At 41.2% G+C, this 25,834-nt stretch overlaps 2 protein-coding genes across 2 annotated transcripts in view; both read right to left on the reverse strand.

Moving 5' to 3' along the window:
* Positions 1-8,329: 8,329 nt before the first annotated feature.
* On the reverse strand, positions 8,330-11,397 carry LOC306775243 (PAK4-inhibitor inka2-like). The gene is made up of 3 exons (XM_079265557.1): positions 11,279-11,397; positions 11,132-11,165; positions 8,330-9,507 (listed from the first exon to the last, which is right to left on the reverse strand). Exons 2-3 carry the CDS (start codon positions 11,147-11,149, stop codon positions 8,527-8,529), a joined length of 999 nt encoding a protein of 332 aa, XP_079121683.1. The 5' UTR covers positions 11,150-11,165; positions 11,279-11,397; the 3' UTR covers positions 8,330-8,526.
* A 9,603-nt stretch (positions 11,398-21,000) lies between these two features.
* The window catches only part of LOC306775476 (guanine nucleotide-binding protein G(i) subunit alpha-2-like), a 50,591-nt gene continuing 45,757 nt past the window's right edge, over positions 21,001-25,834 (reverse strand). Inside the window, exons 5-9 of the mRNA XM_079265917.1 lie at positions 25,398-25,526; positions 22,811-22,940; positions 22,473-22,626; positions 21,987-22,201; positions 21,001-21,893 (exon numbers count right to left, since the gene is read on the reverse strand). Coding sequence (XP_079122043.1) covers positions 22,011-22,201; positions 22,473-22,626; positions 22,811-22,940; positions 25,398-25,526 — 604 coding nt within the window. The 3' untranslated portion in view covers positions 21,001-21,893; positions 21,987-22,010. The remainder of the gene's footprint in view (positions 21,894-21,986; positions 22,202-22,472; positions 22,627-22,810; positions 22,941-25,397; positions 25,527-25,834) is intronic.

The raw sequence follows: 25,834 nt of genomic DNA on the forward strand, positions 1-25,834 counted from the left end.
CAAATGGACCACAAACTACTGGACCAGGACGATGTGTGCAGTGTCAGCTGGGAGGGAGTGAGGAGGCGAAAGGGGCAGAATCATTAAACGCTAAGTTTAATATTTGACTCCATCAGTCGTAGCGAGGCGTTCACTCAGTCATGCGGTCTGCATTAAGACCGACAGCTTTGTTTAAAATCAACAGTAGTCCAGGTGCGGCAGACAGCCATCTGGTGCCTGCAGTAGCCCACCTTCACTGTGCCGTGTGTTGACACAGGGGCCACGAGGAGGACGCATCTCTCTGCCGGCCAGCAGCTTTTGAATCTGCTAAAATACTGCTGCACTGGGAGATTTTGTCTCTGGTCTCTGTTGGCTGCAAGTCTATAATAGTTTACACCAGATAACTCTGACCAGAGAGGTTGAGTGTATTTTAGTTTTGAGCCAAAGAGAAAGAGGTAATGCGAAAAGATGTTAATAGTTTCTGTGAAATACATAAGACTATTACACTACCCTCCCAAATATAAAGAATAATATTGTCAGTGAATTTGGTTGAGGGTGGAGGCATCTGGCCTCACACATGATCATATTACTTCACCCTCTGACCCACATGAGGCCTTTTCCTCAAACCTACAACCAACCCAGCTGATCCTCTATGACACATGATTTTAACTTGGGTTACACTTGGCTTATTTTCGATACGGCTGTCAGCTCCTTGAAGAATGACAGCAATTATTAAAGGTTTGCTGTTCAGCAGTGGAGCAGTTTAAAAGACATTTTTGAAGCTTAATCACTGACTACATGCACATCTGGTTAACAGAGATTTCTACATTGAAACCACGGTGGTTAAACTGGTCCAAGATGACCAAAGGGAGGGTTCATACTTAGAGTCACGCTGCAGTTCCTCTATACTCCAGCACATTAGAAATAAATCTCTGGAAATGTAAACAAACAACCCGAGGGGTATCATTATGATTATAATTTGTGTGACTGCATGGCCTCCGTGGACATTTTCTCTCATTTTTCTCAACATTTATATTTACACTCAGCCTGCTCTGGCATATATCAGGACAAGAGGTCACTAAACAAGTTCAGCCGCCATAACAAATTATCCATAGCCAGACACAGTGGGAGAGAAAGTCAGCCATGAACAACTGGTGAGACAGCAACTTAAAGTAAAGTCTGCACAAACAAATAGCACATCTTAACAAATCCTTTGCCGGGGCATGCTCTGATGGGTTAAAATGACAATTTTTTATCATTTTTTGTTGCAGTGAATTCAAAGGACGTCATACGATTGAGAAGATGAGATGAAGGGGGATGTCAGCAGGAAGTGAAAATGTCAGAGACAAAAAGAGTTGGAGGAAGCGGGAGACTGAGAGATCTTTGAGACCACACAATGTCTGCTTTCTGTCTGTCCTCTCAGCGCAGCCCATCTTAGACTGAAGAAGGACTCTATTGTGTGGACGTCTAGCGAGGGTCTTCTGTCTGGAGCTGCGGAAGGACAGCTAGTGGCACGGCCATGCTGTGGAGCACCACAGGAAGACAACTTATCAAGGTCACTCTTCTGACCTCGGTTTCCTGCTCACCAGAATCACCAATTGTGCGACGGAGCAGCTCACAGGATATTCACTTTCACTCAGATCCTAAACTGTGCTCTCTCTCTTCTGGTATTTCATTCCTCGTTAGCATATGCTCCTTCCCTTCCCTCTCCTTCCTCATAGTGCAGAATGTATGTCTCCTCTCTCTACCTCCTCTTATCTCTCCACACCTTGAGTTCATCCGACTATGAGCCAGGCAAGGCCACTCTCCCACACTGCCGAAGTCTGTGATGCTTCCTGTGTCTGCGATATTTGGGCAAGACAGAGGTTACCGGTACATTACTTCTCCTAGCTTTGAATGTCAGTCACATGAGCTACTTTCAGCCAAGAATGATGGAGAAAATATGAGGGCAGATATTGACATTTATTTATCATCTTCACATCTTATGCCCTGGGGCGGTTTTTAAGAAGATCACATGCTGGTTACTTCGGGTAAAAAGGGCTCCATTATGCCCTATAATCGCAAGACATTAGGGTGATGTGTGTGCTCTTATGAGCAAATTGAAAAACAACATCTTTGCCTCCTGATTATTCAGGCTCATTAACTGCAACCTTCTGCGTCTGCTGTATCAAGGTATACAATGTGACAACGTTTGTGTGTGAGAAAGTGTGAATATTTGTGTTTGGCAGTGAAAGTGTGTGTTTGACGTCGTGCCTTGCCTGTGTGACTATAGACACACATTGGGCCATGTGGTTGTGAATGGACTCTGAATGCCCAAGACTCTTTCACAACAACAAATGTAGGGAGCTTGTCACCAAGATGTGGCTCAGGCATCTTCCACAGGCGTTGTTTGGAAAGCCTTCTTTCTGGTATTTATTGTAACCATTTTCAAATGTTTCCAGTTTCAGCCCTGCAAAGTGAGCGAGATGAAGTTGAATCTACATATAGCTGTATAAACTAAAATAAATATGAGTCTCTGTCCTATTGTCACAAACAACTGCCTTTTCCTCGTGGGCTCTAACTTATTTTAGACACAGAGGGGAAAACTGCTTCTTTGTGCGAGTGCTGAAACATGAGGCTCTGCAAGAAATAGAAAAAAACATTAATTGTCTCCAGAGAAGCAAATGTTTTTTCCGTCCTCTTCACTGTGGTGGTTTTCTCTGTTTTTTCCAGAGGCTGCAGGCTCCGCAGAGCCTCGCGGTTCCAACACTGACTGAGCGGATTGTGTGTGAACTGGGACGTGACACAACACAGGCTCAGGCAGGTCCCGACTCGCATGCAAATATGGCAAATTCACAGTAATAATAGATGGCAAAGAATGGAACTACATTCCAGAGGTGGCTGTTTATTCATGCTGCAATAAAATCTGCAAGACAGAAGAGAAGGACTCTTTGTAATATTACAGAAATTAAGAAATAGCTTAAATGCGGGAAAAAGCTAATGGAAGCACTAATGCTATTATGCATATGGTGAATTGAATATATATGGATTGTACACAGAGGATCACAGGAAGCAGTAATATCACTATAATGCAAATAACTATAATTGATTTTCTGCAGTGAAGTAATTGATGCAGAAATGCAGCTGATTTTGCAGAGAGCCTATTTAATGCAATTTTTGTAAAAGCAAAGGTTTAACGTTGATAAAAACCTGTTGTGCTCATGTAGGAACAGTTCAATCTTGTATCTATGCTGATGCTGTAACCAACCAATCAATGACATGAGCACAAGCACAGCGTGTTATTTTGGCCTCTAATGAGGCAGTTTTATTTATGCTATGGAATTTATGGGATATATGGTTTGCTTGTAAAGCCGTGTGTTTTAGTGAACCGGGGAAGTAGGGTCTGACCTAAGAGGCCCTGTTTGACCATGAGAACCAAACCAATGTCCTCTGGGATATTTCGCCTGTGTCATCTCGTCTGTTATGATTCCCAGGAACCTCGTCGTCCGGTTTATAGTAAGCAGAAGAAGAGAGCAGCTGTTTGCTTTCTAAATAAAGCTGATGTGAAGATCCCCTGATTCCCCTGATTCAAATCTTATCTGGTCACAACAAGGAGAATATTACAGTGTTATGTACAGTATATGTATGTATTTCACAGTATTTTCATTATTTTTGAAAGATCATAACTAATGATAATTAGTGCTAAAGTACATGAATGCTGTATATCTACTACAGGGAAGTCTGTATTTTATTAAGATATATAAGAATCAGAATACAAATTGTAGCGAATTAATGGCTGCGGAAATTAACTTTTAATTCTGGACAGGATATAACGGGGGAGTTTTACCCATAAAGAAGGAAAGAAAACAAAAAAAGACATTAAGCACATTCATTCTTTGTCAGACTGCAGGCTAAACACCCCCCAGACTTCACTTCCTGTCCCACTCTCTGCTAGCTGATAATAGCCTGTGAGCATGTGTGCATGTCTCAGCAGTCATGAGAGGAGTCCCTCATCAGTAACATAAAGTGGTGAATAGATTGTCTGTGACGGAGAATTTTTCTAGCAGACAAGCTTTTAATCGTCCACCAGTTGTCCAACAGATTAGGAAGCCGAACACTGCTGGGCATCTTTCCAAGTATTTAAAACTCTGCACAGCTTCATAGACATTTTGTTTGGTACATGTAGGCCGATATATGAGACAATAGGCCCCCTGGGTTCTGAGGACGTAAAAGGCAGGCCATGTATTGTATCCAACAGCACAATAACTACATTTTACAGCACGCTTATACACAATTAACACCAACAGCATATTCACCTACATCTCAACAGGATTTACAGCACAGGGAAACTGAAAGCAACAGCACAGTAAGTAGAAATACATTCACCTGTATCTCAACACACAGGATGTAGCTGGTACACCAGCCAACAGCTAGCACATTAATAAAAACCACAGTTCTCTGCAAGGCATGGCTCTAGACATGGGTAAGATGTTTCCTTTGGCGGGCCTTCCATATTCTGTATCTGTGTTTGTGTGTGACATTCATTTAACAGAGCAGTTATTTGGGGTTTGTATCAATAATCCAAACTGAACTAGATTAGGCCTAAACTCTCATCTGTTCAACGTCCGGGTGGTGCTACATTTAGTCTCAAGTATCAGTTGTCAATCACGCACAGATTGACCTTATCCTGACCTCACATGTCACCTGTCTAAAAATCCCCACAGTGCCATTTATCGACCAGTTTCTATGGGCTACTCAGACAGTTTACTGGAAAAATTAATTTAGTAAACACAAGCTCTTTCTTGGAAAAAATACATACGGTAACAATATTATATCTGCAATAAATAGGGCACCCCTGATTTTTGCAAGAGGAGGGCCCCAATAAGCTATTCAAAATATATATGTTTCATCTTCGTGATAGGATTCTCACTTCGTACGACGTACAAAGGAGCACATAGTAGAGTGATACATAAAAATATAAGATTAGACAATGAAGGTTGTCTGACATGCATGATACTTCAAAGAGCTTTTTTCAACAAGTGCCAATCTCAAAAAAGGCCCCATAAACAGATCAAATGTGGACAATAACAACATTATGGGGTCTTCATGAACCATGATTTGTAAATGCAAAGTTACTAACAGCGTCCCACTGGAGCATTTGGCCACTGGACCTGCGCCCGGTTCACCACAACATGAAACCCTTAAATTCTAAATTACGCATGAACTTGTTGATGTCGAATTCCAGTCCACTGGAATTCATTCAGAACCCAAAGTTCATCACATACATTCATTTTTTTTATCTTTTGTTTTTGGAGGAATTTTGTTTCGCATACTCTGCAGTATCCTTTCATTCCAATGGAAACTTGCTTTCTCTGGAAGCATCACAGCATGCCAAGTTTCTGTACACATGACGTAATTCCCCTCTGGTTATCCGGTGAAAGGGTTTTGGGAGGTGTGGAGGCAGTTGCAGATCTACATGATCTGAGTCAGCAGCCCTCTGATGTAAAAGCTGAAGAAACTAAAAAAACAGTGGCTTCTTTCTTCTTAACAAGATAAAAAATAAAATCACCAGGTCTTGTGACAACATGTATTCTGACAGATATATTTCTAGATATTGGTAATAACAGCCTTATGGAGTCTTATACTGGTTGAATGTGATAATTAGCTGTAAAACGCCATTTATTTCTGACCACTTTCTCCCATTAGTTGTTCACCTGGACAGAAAATGACCTCTAATCACTGTAGCTCTGTTCACTCATTTCTCATGAGCACTTTTTCCTTTGACATATTTATTGCATTCGTGCAGTAAAGGAGGACAATGGTTGATGACATTTAAAAGTCCGATATTGAAACGATGATCAGAACAACTGTACTCAGCAGCACAAACATCAGCATCTATCCTGCACTGCTCAGGCAAGGAAGCTCAAAGCTCACTTAGATGACGTGTGTAACTGTCAACTGAGATGAATTTAAGATCCGTTTATTACGTACACGGAGCAGTAGTCCTTTATATGACAGTTACACCAGAGTTCTACCGGTAGCAGCTCTAATTAGAGCTTCTTTCAATCAACACACACGAATCACAGAGATGAGGACACATGGCTCATCTTCACCTTCTGTTTACTGAAGGGATGATTACAACATGGGTGATGGGAATGAGGGATTAGTGAGGATGAGTTCATGCTCACAGCACCCAGGACTATCAGTGAGGACCAGGAAAAAGAAAATCCTCACCGCCGCTTTTAATGAACAGGAGGTTTGTTGTGTGTCCGCTCCATTAGACTGGGCCACCCTGTAAGTGTTGAGCAAACTGTTGAGCAATGTGTCTACCTTAAAGTGTCCCTCTAGAGGTGGTTTGATGCATTAACAAAGTGCGGTGGCAGGCTCACGGGATAATGGTGTCGTGAATGCTGACTAACTGCCATTATTTACAGAATAATATCTTGGCTTGTAATGGAACATCTACATTCTAGAGATCCTGTCCACATATCTGATAAACGAGGACTAATATTTCATATGGTGGTCAGAGCAATGAGGGCAAGTAGCAGAGGTTAGTACTGCAGCAGGCCCCAGACCATGAGAAGAACGAGATCAAAAGGTGGTGAAGAAAGAAAAAACCCAAATGCACTTGTCTGATGGTTGGATGAGGTCACGTGAACTTTGTCAGGAAAACTCATTTTCAGGGACGTGAAGAGAGAATCTGTACGTAAGAATCAGTGTTGAACTGATCTAGCATGAGCATGCTTCGTGAACTCTCCCTTCCACTGAACGTACACATCGCTGATGCAAGTTTCACCCACTGGATCGCAGCCAACCTTATATTTGTATCGTGCTATCCTAATAAACTGGCTTCAACAACTAGATTCTTTTCCATACACTTTGTTTGTCTGTTGGCTGTGGTGGTTTAGTCTAATTGGGATGATTGTTCATTATTATATGCATGAGTGTAACCTCAAGTTATTAGGGATAATAGGGATTCATCTCCTACCATTGATAATGCTTTATGTCGACTACTCAGCATACTTAACGTACATGACAGGCGCTGACAGACGATGTGCTGTAGAGATGAGTAATGGCTGGATCCATTGCTTCCTCACTCTTCTCCTCTCAACTCCTCTCCCTGAATGGTTCTCAGTCAGCTGGGGAAGGTGATGTATTGATGCACTTAAACAGCTGCAGACCACTGGGAACCAGCATGTGCTGCAAAAAAAAGGAAAAATCAGCAGTAGAGCCAGAAAAACCTCTGGAAAAAGTGAACACAGATTATTTGTTCCAAGTTCTCTCTGCAAAGACATTCAACGTTTCTATCGTGGGTTGATACACTGCAGTGTGAATGTTATCGCTGTATCCTGGTGACGTAGATCATGAGACTACGACTAGCGGCACCCACTAAGAACCATCCCTCTTCTGTAACCTCCCATGCCCTCAGTATCAGACATGATCGGTGAGGCTGGCTGCAGCAGGGAGCCTGGGAATCAACAAGAACCTTTTTATGGGAAAATTCTTTATCTTTATAATGTCTGGTGCTATTTCTCTTCTGAATTGATGAACAAAGCGAATATGTGAAGCCAAAGGTGAAGTGATCATTAGCTTATCTTGGCGAGTATATCACTCTTTGCGTCAGTGTTTTTTTTTTTACCCTCCTCAGTGGGCCCAGAACTGATAGTACCATATACCAATGTGTGTGGATGAGTTGGCACCACCTTTGTGGCTATAGACCACAATACGAGCAGGGGCCATGTTAAATGAAGCAGGGGGCTGTTAGTGAGAAGTCATGCTTCATAAAGCAAAGGGAAGAGTAAACCTCTGCTCCATCTGCAACCAGCTGCTTCACCTCTTTCTGCATGGACACATGGGGAATTACCTCACCAGGCACACGGCGCTGTGTTGATACAGCCTCTGTTTCTGGCCTGTAAATAGTTCTGTTGCCCCGTTTATAGCCTCTCCAAAGGATTCAACTTTGTCTTGAGTAAGAAGAGAAGCTTTTCTTTTTTTTTTGAGGACATTTAGTCCCTTGGTATCTAACGAGTGCGCTCCAATATGATCTAAAATGGACTTTACAAACTCAACTGCCCTTATTAGTCCTGGAATAACTGCATGTCTGCTCCTCTGTGATATCATCATGTTTTTTAATTTATCTTTTTATGATTATTATTATTATAAACCAATTAACCATGCATTTACAAACTCCACCATGCCTGCCCAGATAAACAAATGGACTTACATTCCATTGCTTTACCGCCAGTAACAGCCTGCCGTAATCCGGCTGTCCGGAGTCGCTGTCTAACTGTAATGAGCAGTAATGAAACTCAGATGACTATGGCGGAAGTTTTATTCAAATAAAAAAAAAAAACAGTGTTTGTGTGTCTTCTGGGAATACAAAATTATATCAACCAAATAAATTTCCTGTCACATGCAATACACAGATAATACAAATAAATAGAGTTTAAATTATGAGAACATCTTTATTTCCAGTAGCTTAGTCACAGCATATAAGAAGTGAAAAAAAACAGTCATATAAAAAATAAAGTGACTCCGAGGATTGTCCGGTCGTTACATGGCTTTGTGTCAGACGTAGCAAATGATATCTTTGCAGATTATGGGCTGTCGGCTGCGTGATTTCATGAGGGCTGCAAAGTTGTAAAACTCTGTGTTCATCTCATTAATGCCGGAGTAAGACTGGTGGAAAAAAGGGACTTTGGGCTGCGATGCCACGACTGGACAGGACAGACGTTTTGGAGCATTTGCAGCTCTGTTAATATGAGCAGAGTCTGTGGATCTCATCCTCACTCTCTCCTCTACACTCTTGGAAAACCCAGCCAGTTTCCTCCTCATGTTGACAAAGAAACCTCTTCCCGGTCCACTTCTTGAATTTGGCTCAAGCGCAGTGGGCTCGGGACAATCTGGTAAGTCCATCCAGTTCTGTATGAGGTCTGCAAAGCTGTTGTCACCCAGAACCAGAGGTTGGCGGTTGCGTCCTCTGGTCAATAAAGAGTTCGTCCAGTCCTCGGGGTCGCTGACCTCAAACGATGTCCACCTCTCCAGACAGGCGTCAGACGTGGATTTGGGTCGAATGCGTCCACTTGCTGCTCTGTTTGTGCGGAGGCAGGCCGACGATGACACCCGCACATTCCTGGTCCTCCTGAGAACCACCCCTTCGTCCTGCCATGACGCCTCAGAGTAACCTGAATCAAACTCCAAACTTTTCTGACTGCTGGGAGAGCCCAGGCCCAGTCTGAGGCTCAGACCCAGCCGGCTGCTCAAGTTGTCCTCGTCCTCCTCCAGATGACTCGCCAGGCAGCAGGCCGAGTCGTACGTGCTGGCCGTGCTGGCATCAGACATCCGCAAGCGTGTGCGCAGCTCTCGCTGGAGTGCCCGCTGCTGACAGGCACGTGCCACTGCCGAGTGGCACACCAAAGTTGGGAGTTGGGTGCTGAGGGGGCGTTTGGCTGCGGGGCAGGTTTTGCGTAGGTTTTTCAGGTCTTGCAGTGACCTCATCATGTACTGCATCTGCTCTCGTAAGCAGTCGCTTGAGTCACGCAGGCAGAGCTGAGGAGACAAAAAAAGAGTCAGACACAAGTTGTCGATATACTGTATCACACACTGTGGCACATCAGCAGGTAGAGCACTGACTATTTCTAAGCCTTTCTGATCAACTGCTGCAGAATGGATCTAATAATAGGAGTTGAGTAAATGCAGAGGCTGTGGGCACGCTCAGGCTTGTGAGTTTCAACTTATGAAAGACTGTCTTTTTGTAATGTTGAAGGCCCGCCGACCTGCTGATCACAGAATACAGGTCATCAACAGACTCATTTCAACACAAAGCAAATTCATCTGTCCGTTAATTCACTCGACCACACCAGCGACATTAGTGAACGCCCTATTTTCATTGAGTCAGGCGTGATTCAACTGACAACCCAGACACATATTATTACAGGGAGAGCTGTGCTAATGTCTAACCTCAACTATTTCTCGACATCCTGCGACAACTCCAGGGGCAAAGCAAAAACATCTGCAGTATATCAAGTGGTAACTGGGGTGTTGTGGATCTAGATTAAGCTACAGGGGTCCTGCCTCTTTAAGGGTGCAGCGGGTTTGCCTATGAAATTCACCAGTGACACAGTGTGGAATATAATACTCCCGTTTCCTCTCTGACTCACTGTACTGATTGGCCAGAATCAGCCAGTGAGCAGCGGTGTGTCAAACTCAAACAGGGCATAAGAGATCATGTGACAGTGTGTGTGTGTGTGTGTGTGTGTGTGTGTGTGTGTGTGTGTGTGTGTGTGTGTGTGTGTGTGTGTGTGTGTGTGTGTGTGTGTGTGTGTGTGAGAGAGTTTAAGGGTAGACGTGAAGCAGAGGAAGAAAGATGAGGTCCCATATTCTTTGTGAATACAGTCTAGCCTACTCTGATCTCGTAACACTGCATGGCTGGAGAAGTTAATGTACTTTATATTAGCAAGTATACTCTTTGCTATACGAGTTAGTTTGCTTCGTTTTAATCAGATTTAAGAACAGCGCTGTAACTTTGTGCGATGCTGCCATAAATAAAAGAGCTGACAAGAGGTGAGATGCGTGCGCACAAACATCAGAGGGGAGCCACAGGATACAGGTTCATGTGTGTCCATAGAGGTCACATCCAACACAACTAATGTCAGTCTGCTAACCTTTAAACCTGTAATGACCCCTCTGCTCTGAGTCTACACAATCCATTTGAGCAGTTGACCCTGCTGCAAGACCTTCTGCCCCCATTGGCTATTCGTCATAACTCTGTGAGATGTTGCAAGAACTTGAGAAAGTACCCAAAGATTAGGTTTTATATGGATTCAACAAAGCAGGGTATGCAATAGATGTGAAAAAACTCAATATACACCTCCGTATGCTGCAGAATAAACTGTTGTTATTTACTCCAACAAAGCTGTTGTGTAGCTACAAACTCACACTATGGAAGCATCTGAGCATCATTGACCGTTCAGCCGTCTGCTGCATTGGATGTTTTCTCCATATGTTGGGGGACAGCCCGACGGATTTTCTATTCAGGTTGTACTAAATATAGTTCGTATATCGAGATGCGCAAATATTAGTGACCGCTGTCTGAAATAAAAGCGCCCCAGTCTTTATATGCTTAAAATATGTAGTTAGTATAAAATAGATTATTAAGAGAAAACGAACTCACCATCTCTTCTCCTCTCATCTGTAAAACTCAGATCCTGCAAGAAAAATAATGAACCAGTTTTAAAACAAGACAACACATACATAATCACTCAGTAATAAATCAGAATGGCGTATAAAAAAAGTAGGCTAAACAAACACAAACACTCACTTCAAATGTCCCAATGGAATCACGTCCCCCGTTAAAAGAGCAGAATGACCCGGGATTGATCAGAAGGTGTTGCGGGCTGCAGAGGCACCAGAGAGGATCCTTGAGCAGAGGCAGATGTGTGCTCAGTGAAACGCTCAACCGAGCTCGTCTCCTTTTTACAGCTCCGCGCTCTGCAGCCAGTCACTGCCGCTGGTGTCTGAATGGGCCAATCAGAGCGCAGGAAGCTAACACGAGCCATCTACAAGCCCACCTCTGCTTGCAGCCAAACACAACCGCAAGAGACGCGAGGAAAAGGCCCCAATTCTTAAACCACCAGAGTATAACAAATATGTGTTTTCCTTGATACACTCAAGTGATTTGGAAGAGTATACGTTCATTATGAATATGTTATGAAATCTTTGACTTTAAATCTGCTTCAAATGCATTTCACTTCATCTATTTTGTTGAATTGGGTGGAACAACACAATGAAAGATTGTGACTTCTGTGGTCCCTTTGAGTTTGTTAGGTTAAAGCTTTGTAACTGTGTCTCGGTCAATGATTTAATTTAATGCATCCATCTCAATGGTAAATGTGCCAATTACATCCTGGATTAATGATTTGGTCTATAAAATGACATAAAATGGCATAGAGAACTTGCAGACAAAAGTACAATTTCCCAACAATCCAAATATATTTGCTTTACCAGATTAACAATAAATAATAAAAACACATGTAAGATGCTGGAATCAGTGGATTTTTGGCATTTCTTCTTCAGCAATTGATCCATTTTCTGTGAACGGTCTAATCAATGAATTGTTTCAGTTCAATTATGATGCATTTGTGTGTGTGTAATTAAACCTTGTGGAAATGCAGGCAAGACATTTTTAAATTTCCAATAAATCATTTTTCTTTTGCAGGATTGTTTTTAAGTTACATTGTAAAAAAAATCCAAACCATTGCACTGCTTTTCTTGCTGCTTTTAATTCTAAAAGATAGAAGTCCTGCTGGTAGCTCATTGCCAATCACTGAATCAGAGCGTAAACAGAATAGATGTAAATTGAATAATCTGCCTCCTAATTGGGCATTGAGCCTGTAACCCATGACAGTCGTTTGGCACTCGACCTTCCATTCACATTATTCAGTTAATGGATGTTTATGCAAATCTAAAGGGCTGAGAGGAATGCATCTGTTCATTTTGTGTTGGGGGTACATCCAGATCTGATGGTCTGCTGTTCAAGTGCAGATTTGTCTCCACAGCAAGTCCAACATCAGCATACAGGTACTTGCGGCATGTCCAGACCTGTGGAACCGCCTTGACCCAGCATTCTGTTCTCATTTGGCTCTTCTATGTAGATTTTAAGCACTTTAATACAGAATATCTGTCACTTTATTTCTCCCGATTGATTTTTAGTGTCTAATCCGTCCACATATGTTCACCTACAGCTTCAATATACCGTATAAGCTACAGTACAGACTAGTATTGGAGTTTAAAAATAGATATTTGACAGAGTGCAGGTTCCTGCAGAACTCCAGGCTTTCACGAACATCAAGATTATGTTTCTAAAAGATAATAACACCCCGCTAAGGATGAAGCCACCTTCACTCTGACAGCCACCAGCACATACACTCGACCTCATGCATTAAGTAATTACGCAGGGCTTTTAATGGAATTGTGATTATTTCAATTTTCTACACAAGCCAACCTTTGGTCTGATAATTCTACTTTTAGTCCCTAATGGATATAATTATTGGATGAGTTGGTACTTGAACACAATCCATTAAGTCCAATGAATAGTTTACTCTCCTTCTTTATAATACTTGATTATATAATGCTGATGGTTTGTCAGGTTTCTCTGGACATTGCATTTGTAAGTATTGCAGTAGTCCGGGTCATTAAGGCTGAGCCCTCAGATGAACAGTGTTTTGTTCTGTTGTGTTCAGCTGCACAGACCATATTTGTCCAACGTTCATCAGGATGAAAGTTTTAAAGCACCCGATTTTATGTTTGTATGTCACTGCCTTTCACTGAATCTTGGAATTTTCACAGATATTATTGCAGCCATGTCTCACAGCTTGAATGCATGAATACGTTTTGCTTAAATACATCAAACAATCATCTTGCCTTTAAGAAATTAACCTTTACTTTGAAAGATTTACCGAACACAACAGAACATTTTCTTACACTGTTGGGTGTGCAAACACTGAAATGTTAAACTGGTATTAAGCCAGGAGCTTTGCCTCGGAGAGTGTGGACGACAGAGTGGGACCGATCCAGTCTTTCAGATGATGAACTGCAGTGCCCTCTAGAGACAGCACTGCTGAAGGGTTTATAAAACACCATTCAATCAAATCAAGTGCACTTTTGTTCCTACATCTTCCTGTGCCTGCCTGTGCTTGATCTCTTAAAACAATAATGCTCATGTGATTAAATGTGTAATAATGAAAAGCTTTCCCTGGCCTCCTCTGCTAATTGAAAAGAAGTACGATTGTGGTCAAAGAGTTAATGATACGAGCGACTGGATCAGCATTAATTGAAATTCTGCGAGGCTCGTCGGGTGTTGAGTCTGTGAGGTGTCTTTAAAAGCTGATAAAAGCAGAAATCATGGTCGGCCAGTGCAGTCATGGATGATGTGTGCCCCCCCCCCCCCCCCCCGCCCCATCTGTATGGTCATCAGAACTCATCAAGTAATCTAATAAAGCACAAAAAACACAAAATGAGTCATTTCAAACAGGCTTCATCAAACAGTCATTTCTCTGAACTCACCCTGACTTTTTGTACAAGATGGTAGCATCGCCACATGTAGCAGGGACATAAATGTCTTATTGGTTATTTCGGACAAATATACTGTAGACATCATAATTCTCATACAATGTATGTCCTTTACTGTTGATTGTTGCAGAATGATGTCTTGGTAGTATATGAGCATAACAGCAACACTGTTCAGTGACTTACAGCTTGACTTGCTAGAGGATAGATTTCAGTTGAAGCACACCAGGTATATTGAATTGGCTGAAAAAAACTGATAAAACCTTCGGAAAAATGTACCGAGTTCCTGAGCAACCTTATCTAAACTTTACCTATTTGCATGCAGTAGTGTTCAACACAATGTGCCTTTATTTCTTTATTCTCTCTTCATACTACCTCTGAGTTAAAGCTAGAGATTCTTCCCCCAGGAGAACGCTGACAGGTCCACTGACTTGTCTCCGCCTTTTAGAAAATATGTTTTGGGGCATCTTTGTCAAAGGTGAACAGCAGAGGGGTCAGGAAAGGACAAGAAAGTGATAGATACGGGTAATGACACACTGTTCTGGCAATACAAATAAAATTATATAAAATAAAATTAAATATATATATAACTAAATAAATAAACCACAACACCTACTAACAACTAAATCCTACGGTCTAATCCCGTTTCTTTAAGAAATCGCAACAGTGCTCTGCAGCACTCGCACCATTCTTCGTCTGCTGCCAGAACTCCCTCCAAACTCCACTTCCGTCCCAACTGACATATTTTTTGCTTCAAGATGTTCCTGTCTGAATTGTATCTTTGACATTTCAGGACAACATGCTCCACGTCTTCCGTAACATTACAAATAGTGCACTTATCTGAGTCCATTTTTGCCATTAAATACAGCGTTGAGTTAAGTCCTGTATGTCCGAACCTTAACCTTGATATTATGACCTCCTCTCTTCTATACTTCCCTTTGTATGTCTTCACATTTATGGATTTCTGAACGTTATAATAATGCAGGGGCCTACTGAGACTAAACAGGGTTTTTAAAAGAGCGCACTGGCACAAAGGCCCCATGTGTTGCCAGTGTTGCTGATGAGCTCAGGTGTTTCCACTCTGCTGATGACCCTTTGCCACGCCCACCTCAAAAAAGGTAAAAGGGAGCTGCCACATGAGGCTGGCACAGGAATCCTAACTTTGCAGACTGGTCAAGTAAAGAACCTTAACCTATCTCTGAAGATGGTCACCATGGTGGTTTTTCTTCTGGCTTTTGTTGGAGCGGCATCTTCAGAACTCCCACACAGACGGAGGTGTGACCCTGAGAAAGGACAAGAAACGCCGACTCTTTGCTCAAATTACAAAACCATTTTACACCTCGATGATGTTCAGACAAAACTTGAAGAGAACCAAATGCTGCTGCGAGAGAGGATTGACGCTCTGGAAGGTAGGACCAGACTGCAACTTGATTCTGCAAACGGCAACATTAGTGCGCTTGAAAGGTTAGTGATGAACGTTTCAAACGCACAAAAGGACCTAGAAGAGATGGCGTCACAAACTGAGATGGCGTTGAGGGACACAAAGACAAAGCTGGAGAGACAAGAAGTTGACATTGCCAGCCTGAAGAGAGAAGTTGGAGACCTGGACAAACACAGGGAGCGAGTCGGGGGAAACATCAGTGAGATTGAGGAGAGACTTGATACAACTGAGAGGCAGTTAAGGGAGAGGAAAGAGAAACTTGACAATCTGGAGTCAGAAACTGGGGCAGCGTTCAATGCCACACAGAAACTGGTGACTCCATACAAGAAGGAAGTCTCCCACCTTAACTCGACGGCCCGGGAGCTTGAAGTCACAGTCGAAGCCCTACTGAATGCCACAAAGACTCAACTTGACGCTAACTTGACGGAAATACAAACTGACAGCGGAGGTAAGTTTTAAAAGTCTGTATTATCTTAAAAAAAAAAAAGAAATGTAATAAATATTTTCATGAATTGACTGCAAAAATGTTCTTTTGATAATGACTCAAGCTTTCAGCACAAAACTGAATGCTCAAAAGGCTGAAGTTGATGGATTCAGGACTGTTTATTCAATGCAGTGGATCAGCAGAAGGCTGACTTTGTCTCAAGAGCGACGAGATAGTCCAATCCCTGAACAAAAGCTTTGCAACTTGTACTCCAAAAATGGATGAATACTGAGCTGCTGCTTTTTCATAAATGTAAAATTGTATGTTTAAAGTAACATTACCTTCTTTCTTTAAATGATGACTTGCAGAACCCGGATTGGGGTCAACTGAAGAAAGTGAACTCTCATTTGAAGTGGCGTGCCTTAAAGCAGAAGGTAAGGGAAAGTTTAGTAAGTAACAGTTCAAGATGCTACACACACAACTGAATTTAACAATGTTTGTATTTCTTTCTTCAGTCAATACCAAGGTGGCCTTTTCTGCAACTATAATTGAATCCAACGATTTGTTCACTGGACCCGGCACCAACAGCACCAACAATATTCTCATCTATAACAGAGTCTTCACAAACATTGGCTTCGATTACAACAGTAAAACGGGTATGTTGGAGGCAGAACCTTCAGAAAGCTGACCAACGATTAACAGATATGAAAGTGTGCGCCTAAAATGGAATGCAGCCTCCATATTATTGGGTAACATATGGGAAACATTTGTTTAGTAATATGGTCAGAACATGGCAAAATCTTCCTGCCACGGTCTCTGAAGCTTTGCCACAAGTTGCCTGTAAGTCTATCGAGCTTTAGGATGTGTTGATGGGAGGATTTTGTTACTTTCAGAATAAAGGTGGCTAATTGTTTTTCCCAGTTTGTAGTCTTTATGCTAAGCTAACTAGTTGCATGGCTTTATCTTCATTTTTAACACGCAGACATAAGAGTGGTATCGATCTTGTCGTCTAACTGAGGAGATGATTGTTATTTGTGTTTCTGTTGAGTAGCGAAATGTATTAAGAACCACGTAAGAACAAGTGTCTTGATAAATTGTCATTGCATTCTCCTCAACAGGCGTCTTCACTGCTCGACTGAAAGGCGTTTACCACTTTTCATTCATGACTTTCGGCTACAACGGTCACACTTCAGGAGCCATGCTGATGAAGAACGGGAATTACCAAATGAGCACCTGGGAATTCACCGGCTCAGATTACAGCGACGCCACCAGCAACACGGTAATCCTTGAGCTGAATGTCGGAGAGACCGTCCACGTCATCCTGTGGCCTGGTGGAAAAATACATAAAAGTGTCTTCAGTGGGTTCCTCATCTTTCCAACATTGTAGATTTTAGAACAGATTGATGCCGCATGTCTCAATTTGTTCTTCTTCCTTTCAGCAATTTCTCATGTAAAGTTTAAACATTTGAGGATTGTTGAAATGTCACAATAAAAGAAATTAAACAAATGTGTTGTTGTAAAACTGTTTTTGGCTTGCTGTGTATCAAACACCTCACTACTCGTTAAAGATTATTTTTAAAACCAGAGCTCAACATATGAACATCAACTCAGTCTCTGTCAAAAATCTTTAGTGTACTAACAAAATGATCGATTGGTGTTTTAACAAAACCAAGTTATGATGTATATTTCTATCAAAACAAACATTTAAAAAACTGTTACTTTGTCAAACAATAATTCTGAGTGAGTGTGTATATACTGATATATAGTTGTTGGAATGCTGTTACGCATTCCAACAAACTATTCTTCGAATCTTTATTCTATTTCTTCTGTCCCACCTCTTCATTTTATTTTTTAAGGTACAGAAACATTAAACTATCAAAATGTTCAGCTCTTTCACCAGAGGGGTGCTATGACTTTTCATATTTTGAACCTTTAAACTTTTTGAATTAAGCTTTTTATTTTCAATGGGCTCTCTATGGGTAATTTTCAAATCTTAAACTTCTACTTTCAAATCCTTTAACTTCCTCATACTTTCAGCTACAGACACAATTTCAACTTTCAAATTTTGAGAAAACTCTTAACTATTGCCACATGATTCAGCTTTTTGATATCTTTTAAACTTTTTGAACTGCAGAAATTTAACTTGTGACTTTTCAGCCCTTTTCTGACTTTATAATGGGTGTGTTTTGCGCAGCTTAGAGTGCGTGATGTCACCGCTAGAGTGAAGAGCAGCTTGAGATTCTTGTGAAAAAAACATTTGTATTTTGCCACTGTCCACAATCTTCACTCTTCATGCATAATTTCTGGATGTAGAAGTAGCTAATATTGTCCTTGTCGTAGAAAAATTACTGTGGAATCCCACAGATTTCCACATTTGACACGGAAGCCGTTAACAGAGGAAAACCAACTTTCTGCTCCATAGAGACCAATGTTAAATTTTGCTTCAAAAACATCTTCCACAGAACACTGTACCCCATTTCTAGATCGCCAGTTAAGCCACATTTTTTACACTAGACACACTTTTTACAGGCTCTGTTTATCAAGTTATCCTTCCTCTCAATCAATTTAAGTTGTAAAAGATAAAACATAGTACAATCTCCAAATGAGAAAGTTTGCCAGAGATATCAGAGTCTCTCTCACTCACTCACTAATTCTTTCTTCTTTCTTTCTCTCTCTCTCTCTCTCACTCACTAATTATTTCCTCTCTCTCTCCCTGTCTGTGTGTCTCTCTCATACAGTCATTCAGGTCTTAGAGACGTTTAGAGGACCCCCCCCACACACACCCCATTTCAAAATAAAAGCCCCAAAGAGTGAATTCTAATTGAAATGCTTGTGATGAAGCCAGGCATTTAATAACCTCTGTTTATGTGTGTCAGACATTATGATTATGTCTCCTCTCCCCCTCTCCCAGCACCACCCTTTCAAAATAAAAGCCCCATGGATCAACTGTATTTAAACAAGCTCAAAATTAGGCTTTTTTGTTAAAAATATGAATGCTCTTACTAATACTGCGACAACTACTACTGCTGCTGCTAATATAGTATTACTACTACTGCTACTACTACTTCTACTATAACTTTTGCTGTTGCTACTATTGCTACATGCTATTCATGCTACTAAAAGTAGTAATACTACTACAGCTATTAGTACGACTGCTACTAGTACGACTACTACTGCTACTTCTTCTACTGCCATTACTATTACTACTACTACTACTACTACTACTGTGATATTAAATACTACGACCAATACTACAGCTATTGCTATGACTACTGATACTACGTCTTCTACTACTTCTTCTAATTATGAATACTTATACTACTAATAATACTTCTACTACAACTACAACTTCTACTACTACTACAAATAGCACTACTACTACTACTAGTACTTATTCTAATGCTACTAATACTTCTACTAATAATACTTCTACTACAACTTATACTACTACAAATATCACCACTGATGAATTTTTTAAGCCACAGAAACTGTTCAAATATCAAAATGTTCAGCTCTTTCAGGAGAGGTGTGATATGACTTTTCATATTTGTAATCTTTAAACTCTTTGAATTATTAAGCTTTTTGCAATTTGTTTTTGAATTGGATATCTATTTTCAGCAATGTTTTTGCGATTAATTTCAGTTTTCAGCATTCCAACGCATTTTCAGCAGGAAATGCTTTTTCTAGTTAGCTTTGTCATGCAGCAATAGGGAACATGCAGAGATTCATATTGTACATACTGTGTTCGCCTTCTAATAAGCTGTTATCTGTGACATATTACAACAGCCTCACACACTTCATATGCTTCTGAATCAAGACATGCGACAGGTTGACACACATTGTAAATGTGCATCTGTCAAATGAGGCTGTGTAATACTTAAATGACAGGTCAAATATTAGTTTCCACAATACTAAAACATGAGTCTTCTGTCTTTATGCTAAAATTGCTCACTCAGAGCACTACACGGTCAGGCTCCTACATATGTGACTGAATTACTTCACCCTTAATCCCGCGCACTCAGGTCTAACATGTTAAATTACCCGTCTGTCCCACGCACTCTCAAGACCCGTGGTGTCTGAGCTTTTGAGGCAGTTGCACCAAGGTTGTGGAATGCTGCCTGCACCCCTACGTTTCTCAGATTCTGTGAATTCATTCCAGAATCAGCTCAAGACTGTTTAGACTGGCATTTGACAAAAAATTCATGTCCTAGGCCTGCTTTTAAACCATGTTTTAATTTTGTACTTTGTGTGTATGTAAATTATTGGCCCTTATATGGTCACATTGTGCAGTTTGTAATTCTGCCCCTGTTAAGCATTTGTGACTTGTGTGTGTAAAAAGCGCTTTATAAATAAATCTTACAATCATTTTCTCGACAGACGACTGCAGGTAAAGGGAAAGATATAGTTCAGCTCTGCATCTGGACAAACAGTTGGTGACTAGATCCCTTAACTGTGTAGAGTGGGATGTCCTCGTCATTGGGTTTTAGGTTCATTACTAATTAGGTAGTTATACTTAAAAGGCACAATTTTGTTCGAAAAAACCCCACAAAACTGAGCTGAATGCGAACGAGCAAGTCTGAGGTCATCTGGTAAATGGTTGAGTGTGAGAGACTGTAGACTTGAAATGGTGTGAATATGAATGGGACTGCACTTTGACAACGTCAAATTGTGACATTTGTTTTTATGTTCCGTCTTTCATCCTTAATGTTTCTGAGTAAATGTAATGTTCCAGGCCGAACACATGTGCCTCTTTGTTTACCTTATTTTTTTACGTCTCCATGCTTCCACAAGTAACCCTGTGTTAAGAGTCACATTACTATGAATTGTGGGTAATTCCCTTGAGCAAAGTCTGCATTTAATGCAGGGAGGGAGCGGCCTCAAAATCCGGAGATTGGGATTTCGTCTCTGGACCATATGACGGCATGTACTGGAGCATCCCACTAGATGGAGCAGTCAGCCCGTTTAAAGAAGAGTCTCCAGTAGGATGCTGCGGTTTGGTGGATGACTTGTGTGCTTGTGTTTTCTGCATACAACTGAATCATTACACCAAATATGTATGTTGCAATAAAACAAAAGCAACTAAACAGAGAGGAAAAACAATGTGCAAGAGTCAGGTGATCTCTACTTTTATTTAAATTAAATCATATAAGACTTTAAAGCATTTTAATATTTACCAAAAACACTAACCTTTTTCTGAATTAGATTTTCATCTCATTAATAATCACTATATATTCATAGGTGCTAGCCAGAAAATGCAGGAAAAATATCGGCGCACAGTAGGTGAAACGTACTGAAAGCATATCTAGGAATCGGTTGTAAACAGAAGTCAAGGCACAAACATACTGCAATAGACATGGAAATGATACTATAAAAAGTGACAGAATGTTAGGTACACACATACTTCATCAGTTAGGATTTTGCCATCATTTCCCCTGCAAGTGAAGCTTTTTTTTTTTTTTTTCATCATTTTTTATTTTCATTTTGTAGGAATGTTAGATAATTTGTGCAGATTACAGAGCTAATATTTGTCATGTTGAGTCATGCAGAACAATATACAGTTTGGCTATGAATGATGAACTTATGTAAACATAAAAAAAAGCACTTTCCTTTATCAATCATATTTTATGTCCATGCCTGTGCTTCATCGCTTAAAAAATAAGCTTCATGTGATTAAAGGTTTAATAATTTGCACATCAGAATTTCTAAAAGTAAAATCAATGCATTTATATAAAAAAAGTTTTCCTTTGCCTCTAGTAATTGAAAATAAAGGAGAAAAAAAGAACCAAAATACAATAATAAATGTGGATTTTTGTGGTCATAGCCCAAAGAGTTAACAATACGATCGACATTTATTGAAATTCTGTGAGGCTCGTCGGATTTTCAGTCTGTGAGGTGTCTTTATAAAAAGCTGATCAAAGCAGAAATCGTGGTTGGCCAGTGCAGTCATTGATGATGTGTGTATATTCCCCCTATCTTTATGGTCATCAGAACTCTTCAAGTAATCTAATAAAAGCACAAAAAACACAAAATTAGTCATTTCAAACAGGCTTCATTTTGTGCCCCGTTAGAGAGTCCGAGTCATTTCTCTGAACTCACCTTGACTCTTTCTCAGACATGTTTTTAAAAGAGGCCACAGTCCTTCAGGTTGTTCTTGATGATGACGTCAGTGACAGCATCGAACACAAACTGCACGTTCTTGGTGTCGGTGGCGCAGGTGAAGTGGGTGTAGATTTCCTTGGTGTCCTTCTTCTTGTTCAGGTCCTCGAATTTGGTCTGGATGTAGGCCTGGGCCTCCTCGTACTTGTTAGGTCCTGAGGGAGAGAGAGTGTTTGGAGAGCTTGAGTCTGCCGAGTTGCTTAAAGTGTCACGTTTTCATAAGCCACTCTCATGTACAACCATCATATCTCACAGAGTCGATTTGTTTTTCGAAAGATCAACTACCCACACTGCTGTTCTGGAATTATTTCCAGGAACAAAGAAGTACAAGAAGTGGAAGGATCGCACCCTATTAACAGAATATTTTACTCGTTTTAAAACTGAAAAACAAAAGGGAAGGTTTGTATTGAGACGTTCAGACTGTACCGTTGTACTCGGGGAAGCAGATGGTCAGAGGGCTGTGGGCGATCTTCTCCTCAAACAGGTCCTTCTTGTTGAGGAACAGGATGATGGACGTCTCAGTGAACCACTTGTTGTTGCAGATGGAGTCAAACAGCTTCATGCTCTCATGCATCCGGTTCTGGGTGGGACGGGCGCAAATGTGGAGATAAAGAGATTATAAGAGCGCATAAGTAGGGCACATAAAGGAAATTAGTTCCCTGAAACCCAACCTCTCCTCATCATTGGGAACATCCTGGGAATGGGCTCTACTGCAAAACACATGCAAGGCTTTTGTTTATTGAAGGAGTGTAAGCTTAACTCACCATCTCCTCGTCCTCAGCCAGGACCAGGTCGTAAGCGCTCATGGCTACACAGAAGATGATAGCTGTGACTCCCTCGAAGCAGTGGATCCACTTCTTCCTTTCTGACCGCTGGCCTCCAACATCAAACATCCTGCACACACACACACACACACACACAGTATAAACAGGAGAATCAACACTTTTTCATGCCGACAAGCGTCAAGATCCCCGTCTCCCCGTCTATACACTGAATACATTTCTGTGTCCTCGTCTCTTCGGGGTGTTCTGCTGCACAGGCATTGTCATTTTTCCTGGCATTTGTTGGCATTTTGATTCAGTGCAGTTGCTGTGGCAACAGGCGGCCTAAAGGCAGGTTGAGAAACGGCAGCGGCAGGTTTTTTCACTAAGCTCCAATATGACTTATTCATGAAGATGGAGCGTACCTAGATGGATGAGAGAGAATGCTCATCTGGCCGGTGCCACGCTGAGGATTTTCTCCATCTTACACCGAGAGGAAGCTTTCCAGCTGGCAGCTGAAGGTGGAGTGTTATCATTCGTAGCATCGCAGAGACACTAATTTATTCTTCCTGCTCAGCAGTTTTCACTTTGCAGAATTTGGTTCATTACAGAAGAACTTTGAGTCCCACGAAGGGCCGGCTTTACGCTGAGTAAGCAGAGCTCGTTATAACAGTGACACACTTAAGACCGTTTACCTCAACAGTGCGTTCGTCTCCAGCAATGCTTACGCACGCTGAATATGTCGCGGCAGCGCAGCAACAAAGAGGTGCTTGAGGTAAACATATGCTGGTTGGATTTGGTCCAACTGTCTTCCAAAGAGAAATAAAATAAATCAAGACATGAATTATTTATGTCTTGATTCATTTTGAGACTTCAATATTACAGACGGACACACCTTTTTATTTCCGCTGCCTTGTTAAAGCAGCAGTAGTGACTCATGTTTCCATCAGATATAAAAAGGTACAACGTGTTTGTAAGTGGTTTTATTTCGTTATCTCAATGGGGATTATATGTCAGAACACAAACACAATGATGAAACATTTACATTGTAGAAATGAAAGAACTTCTGAGAAGCGTGGCTGAAAACCGTCATTCAAAGTAACAAACTGAAAGCGTAATAATGAGTTCGTATTCCTTCATTTCTTTATTGATATGCGTAATCGTGCTGTGGTAACTACTCCGGTACCCACATATGTATATAGTTTGTGTGGGATAACAAAAAACTAATTCTGTTTCTGTGTTTTCACTCAAATGTATGCATTTGTACTTCAACGAAGGTTTTTCCTTCTTCTCAGCTTGAACAATGTGCACGGAGTCCTCATTGTAACAGTCGTTTGGGTTAAAGACATCTTAAGCTTCGCTGCTGAAACGAGACGGCAGCTTCACGAATCGGAAAACAAATCTTTTCCTTTCTTGACTTTCCAAAAAGGGGAAGCATTGTGCGCTGGCAGACACACAGAACACTCTTAGCACAAACGTATATGCATGACTCTTGAGCGCACACACACAGATTTTCCACAGTCGGCAAAATCTGTCATCGATGATCATTATTGTCAACAGCAGTTCATATTTGCACAAGATCTGCATTTCTGATTGCTTTCTGATCAGGTTTTGAGTCGGTTATCATCAGCTCTCCACTGGCTTCCTGTAGCATCTAGGATACACTTCAAAATTCTCACCATCACTTACAGAGCACTTCACGGTCAGGCTCCGGCTTATGTAGCTGATCTATTTCGCCCCTATTCACCCGCCCGCACTCTCAGGTCAAACGCTCGAGGTCTTCTGTCCCACGCACACGATTTAAGAGCCGTGGTGACCGAGCCTTTGAGGCAGTGGCCCCCGAGGCTCTGGAATGCTCTGCCTGCAACTCTGCGCCTTGCAGATACTGTGGATACTTTTAAAAGCCAGCTCAAAACCCACCTGTTTAGGCTGGCGTTTGAGTAAAAACCCATGTCCTAGACCTGCTCTTAAAATATGTTTTAAATTTTTATTTTATTTTTTTGTGTTTTTTATTTTTCTCTGTGTATATAATTTATTGACCCTAGGGTCGCATTGTGTTTATGCTTTTAAATGTCTGCTCTGTTAAGCACTTTGTGATATTATTGTCTGTGAAAAGCGCTATATAAATAAAATTCATTCATTCATCTTCAATTCACACAGTGATGCACTGAGGACGTGTTGGAGATGAAACAGGGTTTCACTGCTCCCGTAATGACTTGTATTATTACTGCAGAACTATCCAAAAAAAAAAAATGCCTTGATATACTTCAGGTAGTGAGCTTGAGCCTAATCAAATAATTGCTGTCACCTGCTGCGCCTGAAGGCATCTCCCCCTCTCTGATCAGATTAGTTACTACACGATGATCTAAAAAAGAGACTTATTAAATACAATATATGTCCTTTGCTGTGTGAAATAGCTTTTTACTGCATGGAAGAATATTAGCAGAGGCGGTTGTTGAGTAAATTAGGAGGGTGTAAATGAAATGTTGAGCTGCATAATATCCACCGATTTGCACCTCTAACAGCGTTTCACAACACGAGCAGTTGAGTAAAAAAAAAAAAAAAAAAACTGTAAAAGGGAGATTCTTACTTGAAGTGCAGGTCCTTGAAGGTGAAATGCGTTTCCACAATGCCGGTGGTCTTGACTCGGGTCCGCAGCACATCTTGCTGTGTGGGGATGTAATCTGGCTTGCCTATCCTCGCCAGGTCATTTAGGTAGCTGATGGGAACACGGACATGAACAAGATAAAGTACATTTCTCATCTTACTGTCTCAGGGTTGTTTTTCGAGGTTATAAGTCTCATCTGTTTTTCCACACAGACATGAGAAGGACTCAAGGTGGCCATCTAACAGCGCTGTGTCGTCTCAGCAGTCGGGTTCAAACTCAGTCAAATTACATGAGCTGATGAGCTGTCACAGAACCACACAAGGCTGCTGCTTTACCTCCGCTCACTCCACCCCGTTTCATCTCACATTTTTCTAAAGGTGTCATAAATCATTATTTCATATAATGTACATTTTGATTCA

The sequence above is a fragment of the Melanostigma gelatinosum genome (assembly GCF_949748355.1).
Source record: "Melanostigma gelatinosum genome assembly, chromosome: 3".
Taxonomy (NCBI): Eukaryota; Metazoa; Chordata; class Actinopteri; order Perciformes; family Zoarcidae; genus Melanostigma; species Melanostigma gelatinosum.